At 42.9% G+C, this 9,839-nt stretch overlaps 3 protein-coding genes across 3 annotated transcripts in view; 2 read left to right on the top strand and 1 right to left on the bottom strand.

Annotated features, from left to right (window-relative positions):
* The window catches only part of LOC108233623 (peroxiredoxin-like 2A), a 4,094-nt gene extending 2,189 nt beyond the window's left edge, over positions 1-1,905 (top strand). The window contains exons 2-4 of the mRNA XM_017412196.3: positions 429-569; positions 762-926; positions 1,001-1,905. Coding sequence (XP_017267685.1) covers positions 429-569; positions 762-926; positions 1,001-1,096 — 402 coding nt within the window. The 3' untranslated portion in view covers positions 1,097-1,905. The remainder of the gene's footprint in view (positions 1-428; positions 570-761; positions 927-1,000) is intronic.
* Positions 1,906-2,682: 777 nt separating this feature from the next.
* Positions 2,683-4,890, bottom strand: hint2 (histidine triad nucleotide binding protein 2). Its single transcript, XM_017412175.3, has 5 exons — positions 4,466-4,890; positions 4,124-4,261; positions 3,927-4,031; positions 3,374-3,446; positions 2,683-3,292 (listed from the first exon to the last, which is right to left on the bottom strand). The coding sequence occupies exons 1-5, from the start codon at positions 4,550-4,552 to the stop codon at positions 3,201-3,203; spliced, it is 495 nt and encodes a 164-aa protein (XP_017267664.1). The 5' UTR covers positions 4,553-4,890; the 3' UTR covers positions 2,683-3,200.
* Positions 4,891-5,210: 320 nt separating this feature from the next.
* Positions 5,211-9,126, top strand: mrps30 (mitochondrial ribosomal protein S30). The gene is made up of 5 exons (XM_017412178.3): positions 5,211-5,804; positions 7,100-7,245; positions 7,365-7,470; positions 8,365-8,541; positions 8,732-9,126. The coding sequence occupies exons 1-5, from the start codon at positions 5,246-5,248 to the stop codon at positions 8,995-8,997; spliced, it is 1,254 nt and encodes a 417-aa protein (XP_017267667.1). The 5' UTR covers positions 5,211-5,245; the 3' UTR covers positions 8,998-9,126.
* Positions 9,127-9,839: the final 713 nt, after the last annotated feature.

Genomic DNA, 9,839 nt, shown 5'->3' with positions numbered 1-9,839 from the left:
CATTTAGATTTATATTTAGCATGTAGCTGTAACAATTACATGTAACTAGCTAAATGTTGTAAAAAGTGACATCAGAAAATCAACACTAAATTTTTAAACAGTGTTTGAAGCTAAATGTGACAACATTTAGGCATGAATTTTGAGCACAAGCTCCTTTACAAACGGCGCCCCATAAAACTCAGTCAGTTTTACAGATACTGAGCTAAAGTTTGCTGTGGTAGTAGCTGAGACTCCTACACAACACACACTCTGAGAGAGACTGAGATTGAGTGTACCGTTATTTTAAACACAAGATGATTTAATCTAAAACTCTGGCATGAATGATGGTGTGTGATATGCATTCCTCCAAGGACCCTTTGGAATGTATTTTGTCCTAAAACCATCTAACAGAAGGTGTAGGACTTTAATGATGGCGTCTGTTTGTGCAGGAGGCCGCAGAGCTGTCCTCTCTGAAACCCCAGCTGGACAAGCTCTGGCTCCCTCTTTATGCTGTGGTGAAGGGGAACATCAGCACCGAGGTCCAGAACTTCAGGCCCTTTTTTAGCGGCGAGGTTTTCCTGGACGATGAGGTGAGTGGAGTGTTTTGGGTGTAATGAAGTGACGCATTGACCCGGAGACAAAAACATATCAGAGGAACTCCTCTCTGGACCAGATTCATCCAGTTCTTCTCCTCGTTTCTGGAGAACTCTGAACTCATTCATTGTTTTTAGGAAAAACCGCTCTGATCTGCGTGTCCGGCTGAAGGCTCCTTTGCTTTGCAGAGGCGGTTTTATGGGCCCCGAGAGCGGAAGATGGGGCTCCTGGCGTTCCTGCGTCTTGGAGTGTGGCTGAGCGGCGTGAGGGCCTTCAGAAAAGGCTTCATCGGAAACGTTTTGGGGGAGGGCTTCGTGCTCGGCGGGGTTTTTGTCGTCGGACGAGGGCAGCAGGTAAAACGGACAGCAATGAAGCCAACAGCCAGAACAGTTTTTGTAAAAATTTTTGTTTTTTTGTCGCCTTGCAGGGATATTTCCTGGAGTACAGAGAGGAGGAGTTCGGAGACAAAGTCAGCGTTTCAGATGTCCTCCGAGCGGCCAGAAAAATCCCACAGGAGCTTTAGAGAGCCTGAACTGTTGGTGTTTCCTCTGAAGAAACTAAGGAGCAGTTTTGTATGAGGGATCACAAGGCTTTGGGTGTTAATAATGGTCTGGTTTTAAATTCAACAAAAGGAGCAGACCTGATGTTTAACACAGCTTCCTGTATGACTTGAATACAGCTGCACCTGGGGAGCTGAGAGATGAACATTTTTGATCAATAAAACATGCCTTTTGTCCTCGAGTTTGTTGTCGTTCCTCACAGATGTAAGTCGTCTGAAGTTTCTGCCCGGAGGAGGAGACGACTTTATTTTCATAAATAATCATTTTAGTGACCCTTTCTGCAGCAGTTTCTTCCCCACGTGGGACGAGATCGCTGCAGACTCAGACCTTCAAATCTGTCTTAACTTTGCTTGGGGAAACTTTTATTTTGAAGTTTCAAAAGAAGGCACACCACCCACTCCTCTTGTTTTCCTGCGTTGACATATTTCAGCTGCTTTGACCGTTCATACATCAACATGTTCAGCTTGCTCACGACTTGGGGTTTCTGTAACTTCTAAACTTTTTCAAACAGAGTACCTTTGTTGTATTTTTGTTACAGAGATGATCAATACCATTTACTGCAGAATCCCAGACAATAAGGACTTTTGGCATTAGTTTTGGTTTCTGGGTCACTTTAGGAGGTGGTCGTGTTGGTCTTGTCTCGTACCTCTTGTTGATGTTTGGAGGAGAGGTGTCTGTTGTATGCTCCTGCTGCAGCGCAGAAAACCTGTTTGTCAGTATGTTTTATAGGTAAAAATGCTATTATTGATATTTTGCTGAACATAAATAAAAATATCTTTATTTAGAGAACTCCCACATCCAGTCCCTCACCCTGAAAAACTAAAAAGAAAACCTTTTAATTTGGAAACATCACAAAACACTCATATTTAATCCAGACAAGACAGGAAAAAAAAACATATCTTAAAAGAAAAATAGTGTCAAACGTGTGTTCTGCCTCCTAAACCAGATAATTTCTACGTTTTCGTTTTATTATGAGAGGAAAGTTAAAGATTTGCTTCTTGTCTCGTTTTCAGAACATCGTTATCAGTTCCTGCTGTGGCAGCAGTTTGAAGTCGGACATTCAGTCCGAACATGTCAGGATTTAGTTCGTGCTGATCTCCGTGGTGAACAACGATGACTGAAAACTAAACGGTAAATGGGCCGTACTTCTGGATGACTTTCTGGTGCTTTAGAACCCAATCTGCCCTCATTTATCCATCCACACACATCAACACAGCACTCTCTGCAAAGCTAATCTGAATGAATCATTTTATAGAGTCTAATCAGTGTTTTCTTACACCGATGAAGCACATCGGAGGCAATGAGGCGTTCACTGTCTTGCCCGGGGGACACTTCGACATGTGACCGCTCCCGGGAATCAAACCTCCAACTCTCTCAGACGACTGCTCCGACCGCTGAGCCACAAAAACAGCTTTCAGCTGAAATAAAACGATGTAATGTGTGGATTTCAACATCTGAAAATGTAAAAAGACTAAAACCATGTTTCTAAAATAATCTACTGAAGGTGATTAAGCAGCATTTGGTAAAAGAAGGCGACTTTAACCAAAACTAAATTTAAAAAAGAAACTTTATTTTTCTTTCTTATGTTTCAGAGTTGACACATTTACGTCTGTTTATTTCCTCTGAGCAGAGAAAACATCGAAGAAAATAAACTTCTCTTTCGTCAGACGTTGTCTCAGGATTATTTAAATGATTAAAATCAAACCACAGATGCTGAAACACGACAGAGGAGGGGTACACACTGTGCAAAAGTCTTCAGTCAGTGCTTGTAAAGAACCAGACTTTCCTTTTATCGTTCCTTAAAGTAGCATTGAGCAACAGTTATTTAGATTTTCCTGGAGCTTTACAGTTTGGCTGTTTTGACCAGTACTTTTTTAACACCGACCTTTGAACTATTTAAGCCTAAAAATGGCTGCTAAAAAAACACTAAAGGATGAATCAGTGTTGTGACAATCACACACCTTCAGAAAGAGCAGAAAACTGTGGCTGAAGACCACTTTAAAAGGAAGTAATCTGTTTAGAAACAAAGGGTCGTTTAAGACTTCTGCACAGTGATAAATGAAACCATCACCCTGGCGGCCATGACATCTGTCTTCCTCCCAGGACGTGGATGTGAAGGTGGTAGACGCTCTGAGATCCATCTTTTCCATCGTTGATCACTGAGAATTCGGAGCGCGGGTCAATAACCAGGCCGCGTTTCCACATCAGTAACGTTCGTTAACTGAATTTAAACCACTTACCAACTCTGTAACCATCAGCAAGGGACTCCTGCTTCGCCACGTTTTTAGCAACAATCAACAAATGTCCCAAGAGCTGAAAGTTTGAAAGAAAAGCAACCTGTGAGCATGATCATCATGTGTTCGGTGCAAATTACAAAACAGCTTCTGGGTTTACAGCAAAATGCTTCAAACTGAAATTATCTTGTTTTGGTTGTATAAGCTGAGGCATTTATTTTATTATTCTCATGGGTCAAAGGCACAGAAAAGCTGCATTTTCTGCAAGTAAACGACTGGCATAAGACGATTATTTTATTTTTTACTGACTGCAAAAGAATCCCTGGATACTTTGTTGCTCAAATGCTGCTTTTATTTCTTCATTTGGTTTATAGATTTATTTGATTTGTTTGTTGTTGGGTTTAATTTACAACCTAACGATCGACATCAGCAAACCCACAGCTCCATGTGAGAACACGTTGAAACGACTGGATGTAAATCCCTGAATGTGGTGGCTTTTAAACGCTGACTCGTCTACCGTGAATGGAGAAATTCACCCGGTCGCACACAGAGAGAGTACCTGGGCGTCATCGTCTCTGGCTGCACTTATTCGAGGAATAGGGACCCTTGGAATAACCAGGAAGTGAACAGGGGCCTGTGGGTTGACGTCTCTGAATGCCAAACTCTAAAGACACACAAAAGCACATTCAGGATCTCAGCTTATTAATGATGTCTTCATTTATCCCAGGTGTGCCATGTGAGCCACTGATTGGTTACCTTGTCATCCTCGTAAATAATATCTGCAGGGATGCTTTTATCAATCACTTTGGAGAAGATGGTTGGACCTGGGGAGCCATACCTCCTGCTGGCCTCCTGTGCCAGCTTCACCTCATCAGTCTTGGTGCAAAGTGACCTCTGAGGGGTCAGAGAGACACAAGAGACAAAATAAACATTAATGCTGAGTTAAAGAATAAACCAAACCTCCTGTCGGTGGGACACTGCAGCTTCCCCTCACAGCCACCAACAGAGTGTCGTGTTGTGACAATGCTCGGCTGCAGTAAACAAAGAGAAAATGTTTATGAAACCCAGCAGCTGGTTTGTTGTCATTAGGGCAGATACCTCTGTTCGGCAAACGCGCAGAAAAGGACAGAACCGGGCCGATCTGGTCCCGAAGAACTGCGATCGTAAAATATGACGCATATACATAGCTAGTTACCTGGCTATTACTGCTTAAAGCTGCAAAAAATCAGGATTTAACTTTGTTTACTACACAAAAAACACCCTTTCTGTGCTGAAAACTTCGAATCTTATTTACCAACGTAATGCCGCGTTCAAGCACCTCGTGTAAATATTCAAGCTGTCCTTAAACTTCGTTCACCGTAGCTAGCTAAAGACGTGGCCTTATAAAAAAGTTTACTTTCTCTACATTCTTGTTGGAAACGACTTCGATCCTTACTGTCTCGAATTATTAAACGTGGTAGTGAAAGTCAAATTTAGATATTTTAGGACTTTTTTTTTTACCAGCCCACTTATAATATCTGAAACGCGGATTTTACGACACTTTCAGGGGGAACCCAAATGAAACGTTGATCACGTGCGCACGGGTTCGCTTCAAGAGCAAGTGTTCTAAAAATGCTAATAGGTATAGTTTATTAAGTTCTCTAACTTTCCGATTACTTTCATATATTGAACTATTATAAATTAAGTAGAATCTTTAAAAAAAATTGCATTTTTATGTTTAAATCGGTTGTCTTGCTAATTTTTTTCTTTCTTTTAATTCAGAAATGGCGCTTTTGTGCTTGCAGTTTTCACTCTTGACTAGCAGGGGGCGGTAGTGTGCCAATTCGTTGTTTCCTAACCTCAAATAAACACCAAAAAAAGAAGTCACAGTGAAAAAACATGGCGGCCCGCATGAGACTGCCCTTGCAGAGAGTTTTCCCTCCGCTCAGAAACCAAAAACTCGTCCACACCGAAGCTGCGGCCAAAGAACCCGCGTACCCGCCCGTAGTCGCCTCTCTCACGGCTAAGAGCAAGTCGGCCCGGCTGCGGCAGATCCAGGAGCACGTCGCGAAGATCCGCGCCGCCCCCGTCGACGAGAAGCTGTCCCTTATCACTCGAATCCAGCGGCTGAAATTCATCGTTTACCCGCAGACCTTCGCTCGCAACGCGGACACATGGTACCAGCACTTCACCAAGACCGCGTACGTCCCGGGCCTGCCCGAGAAGTTCGCCCCGGCCTCGACCGCGGCGCCGGGGCTCGACGACGCTGCGTTCGCTGACGTCCGAGCTCTGGTCACCCGGGTGATCTTACAGGAGCACTGGCACAAGGCGAAGAAGCGGCCGCCCTTCACGTTCAGACGGCAGGAGATGCTGGTCGGTCCTTTCCTCAGGAACCTGGTGGCCGAACTTACCCACAGTTTGTCCACATTCAGCCCGCTGCTCCGGTTCTCCAGCCTGGGTACGAATTTTTAATCAAAAACAAAACTTTCCAGCGCAGATTGAATAATCTGTTTACAGATTTAACTCAGGCTCAGATTTAAGGCAAGAGATGAACGAAACTAAAGGCCTAGCGTTCATCGGAGGAATGCATATCGCCCGCCTTATTTAATGACTGGGTTTTAAACTGATCACGTGGTGAAAAATGACAGCTGTAGTTTGTAGTTCTGGTCAAACTTTAAAAACAGACGCGTGTATTGAATGACTCTCAGCTAGTACCACATAAATCCAGCTCATTTTTATTTTAAATCAGCTGACTTTCAGCCATTTTTGTGAGGCTTCTAAGCTGTGGCGGCAACCTTAAATGGTAAAAACTAAATTAAAACAGTTAATCTGTTGTAGATGCGAGAGTTTTACGTGTTGAATTTCTTAAACATTAAAATTTGGTGCTTCTCTTCACTTCAGAGTGGTTAAAGTTGAACATAATTAAGTCTGTAATTTGCGTTTTGTGTAAATTCTTTGAATTGAAAGTTAATTTTGTAGATTTGGACTCACACTAACAAATGGGTTTGGATTCCAGTGCTGCTTTAATGACCGTCTTAACAAAAGAGCCTTAAATAAACAGATTATTAAAGCAGACGTAAAACAAACACGATCCGAGTATGTTATATCTGCGCCAGTAAACGCAAAAAAGCATCTGGAATAACCTTCCATAGGGAAGTAATCCTACAATAAACTATTTTGCAAGAATTTAGTTAATTTATCAAGAAAAACCTACCTTCAAAACGTATTAACAGTAAATCTGTGTTCACACTGACACTCTGGCTTTACTTTTTATTCAAGAAAAGTATAACATGGTTGTTTCAATTCCCAAATTTATGTGATTAAACAATTAAACAATAATTTGGATGTAAAGTTAAAACCACATCTCCTAATTTCCCTGAAGCTTCAGCTCCTTCCAGTCTGGATCCTTTAACAGATTATTGTTTTTAATTGTGGCATGTTTTACTTTGACACTCGTATTGTTCCTGTATTTTATGAAGACAGGATGTTGCAGGCCTGGATGTTAACAACTTATCTGTCCCATAAACACGTTTTCCGGACTTCAGGCTCTCCTCTTCCTGGTTCCCCGCCATTTTGGATTCTCCACGACATCACAAACTCTAATTAGACAATAAGAAGTCTAAGTCTCTAAGACTTACAAAAAAGGAGTAGTATAAGAGAAAAAGGGAAAAGCGTAGATGTTAAGTTGTTCGTGGAGGACTTTAGTCCCCTACAGGTGTGATTTTCTGTCTAATGTTTGTTCCTCTTTTTCAGATATCAGCCCACAGGTGAACTTTTACTGGAGGAGAGGTAAGAGGATAATCCCGAAGGGGCACCGTAAGGGCCGCCCGGAGCCTCACAGGTTCCAGATTGACGACCAGCCTCTCAGTCAGATCAGGATAACTCAGCAGCTGCCTCAGGTACGAACCCTTTTACTCCAGAGAGGTCATCAACAGAGAGTTTGCCAGTATGTCGGCGTCCTGCGTGCACCCAGTTCTTCCTGAAAACCCTTTCGCTTTCCTGTTTTAACACGTCTCAGTTCACCCCGCTGGAGGCTTCATACGCAGCCGAAGTCCCAGAGGTCCCATACGCGCCGAACCTGATGCCTCTGTTCAGGAGACAGTACGCCAATCACATCTTCACAGGTACATTCACAACGACAAGTCTGTCCTTCAAGCTGAAATAATTTATTAACCACTTCCTCTGAGGAGATCTTTGTGGGTTAAAACCATGTTGTTGTGTTTTAATTACAATAACATCCCACTAGGAGGCGCCAAAGTGTAGATAACCAATTTTTTTCCCCCAGTATTTCTCTTTTCTGATACTAATAAATGTGTTTTTATCATATATCTAGGTTTGTGGTACTGTTGGGCTCATAGTGGCCTTTTTAAAGTAATATTTAATGGGGTTTTTTAAGCCTTAATCTGTCCAGAGTTTTCACACAGTTTAAAATTTACTGACCGTTTCTCTTTAATTGAAACTCTACCGATTATTTTGTTTGTCAATCGGTTGAACGTTTGTTCAGCTAAAATGGTAAAATAAAGAGTTAAAAAAAAAGGACAGACACGTTTTCTCCTGGCCGAAGGCTGCTAGTGAATGTCCTGTTTTGGAATCGTTTAAATGAAATGGTCACAGATTCACATTTCACATCTTTACATTTAAAGATTTGTGCAGGAAACTTAACTGCAATAAACGACTTTTTAACTCGTCAGAATAAAAGCTCAGGGACGAGTGTCATTTGGAAAAGTGTAAGGATGTAGAAAAATGTGTCAGGATTTTATACTTTGACTTGTTGGGTTAATAAAATGCATTTTTGTAATACTGGACCGGTTTAAACAGCAGTTTAAATACAGAAATGGTCATTTTAGTGTCAGAAACAAATTCATAATTTGTTTCAGAAACAAATTCATAATTTGTTTCAGAAACAAATTCATAATTTGTTTCTGATTAATTCACTTTAATTTAGCTGTAGATGATTTATAATTTCTCCAGGTTATCCCCATCATTATGAAAAAATGTCCTCCTGATCTCATCAACAGGTGCAAAGCTACCAGACCCGGCGTGTTATGGTCACACTCAGTTCCATTTGGTCCCGGACAGATACCACAGGAACCGCTTGGCCCGGATGGGCCAGTCGGACCAGGTGGAGGTCTTCCTCAGAGCCAACGCCATGGCCAGTCTCTTCGCTTGGACTGGAGCTCAGGCCATGTATCAGGGTGAGTCGCTGACGGCGCTGAGGTGGAGAGGGGTCACAACACATCACTGATGTGCGTCTGCAGCTGATTAACCTTTTAGATTCAGTCCAATTCATGATGGCCGCCTCAGCTGGGTGACGTTAGCCAACACAACTTTTAATTACAGAGCTTAGGTGAAGGAGTTGGTCACGCCTTCCTCTCGCCTCTGCAGGTTTCTGGAACTTCGAGGACGTCGCGAGGCCCTTCGTGTCGCAGGCCGTGATCTCGGACGGCCACTTCTTCTCCTTCTTCTGCTACCAGCTCAACACCGTGGCCCTGTCCGTGGAAACCGACGCCGGCAACCCCAGAAAGAACCTTCTGTGGGGCACCGAGAGCCTGCGGCTGTACGAGGGCGTGCAGGACGGAGAGGTGGTGGGCCTGAACGACGACGTCATCAGGCTTCTGGTTCAGTTCCTCCTGAATCAGCCGAGCAGCTGAGCTGGAGATAAACGTCCTGTAAGTTTGTTTGTTTCGGATCGTCGAAGGTGAAAGAAACTGTCAGAGATGGACACGAGGATGTTTGTCAGATTGTATAATTTAATGTTTAAATAAAGCTCCTTAAAGGTCTGGATTCGCTACATTCATGCTGAGGTCAGAGCTGCTCAACATTCATATCTGGGTCCGTTTTGTAATAATTATTAATTTCTTCTGCTCCGTTAGATCAGTCCTGTTAAATACACTGATCTCTGATATGACTACATTCATTTTTCAGCTACATTTGTGGTTGAATTTTCAGTACATATCTGTTATTTTAGATCTTTTTAGTCAGTATCTGTTTTAAACCCTTGAAAAACGTGATGTGGGCTTGTGCCTGACAGACCGAGCTGAGGGCAAACTTTTCCCTAAAACAGTTATTCGTGTTTGGAGCAGATTTAAGGAGTCAGGAGGCAGAAATGACCAATAAAACCTCCCGCTCTGGACTTCCAGGGAAAATTAAACTGACCGTTGCGCCTTCAATCCTCTCTGTCAGATTCGCTCAGGAACCTCTGGGCAGATCTGAGTGAAACTCTCAAAGTAATCATCAGCTGTAAAACTCCACAACATTCGGAGTCAACCCGACACAAGATGGTCGCCTCGGCTCAGTCAGTTTCACAGATGTTGAGCCAAACTTTGGTTCGGTCGAAGCCGAGAGTCGTCGCATCTCACAAGATGGTGAATAAAGTCGTAACTCCGTCTCTGTCGGCATCAGGTGGTCTCAGACTAAAACTCAAGCCATGAAATGCGGCGGGCGATATGCATTCCTTCGAGGAATACTCAAAGAAGTTACTAAAACACAAAGG

This window comes from Kryptolebias marmoratus, linkage group LG1 (assembly GCF_001649575.2).
Source record: "Kryptolebias marmoratus isolate JLee-2015 linkage group LG1, ASM164957v2, whole genome shotgun sequence".
NCBI lineage: Eukaryota > Metazoa > Chordata > Actinopteri > Cyprinodontiformes > Rivulidae > Kryptolebias > Kryptolebias marmoratus.
Note: the sequence above shows the minus strand (reverse complement) of the source record. Positions and strands in the feature narration are given on the sequence as shown.

Coding starts and splice junctions, on each gene's coding strand:
- hint2 (XM_017412175.3), bottom strand. CDS start 4,552: ATGTATATGCGTCATATTTTACGATCGCAGTTCTTCGGGACCAGATCG. Junction 4,262..4,465: donor TGCGCGTTTGCCGAACAGAG/GTATCTGCCCTA, acceptor CTGACCCCTCAG/AGGTCACTTTGCACCAAGAC. Junction 4,032..4,123: donor TTATTTACGAGGATGACAAG/GTAACCAATCAG, acceptor GTGTGTCTTTAG/AGTTTGGCATTCAGAGACGT.
- mrps30 (XM_017412178.3), top strand. CDS start 5,246: ATGGCGGCCCGCATGAGACTGCCCTTGCAGAGAGTTTTCCCTCCGCTC. Junction 7,246..7,364: donor TAACTCAGCAGCTGCCTCAG/GTACGAACCCTT, acceptor AACACGTCTCAG/TTCACCCCGCTGGAGGCTTC. Junction 7,471..8,364: donor CGCCAATCACATCTTCACAG/GTACATTCACAA, acceptor TCTCATCAACAG/GTGCAAAGCTACCAGACCCG.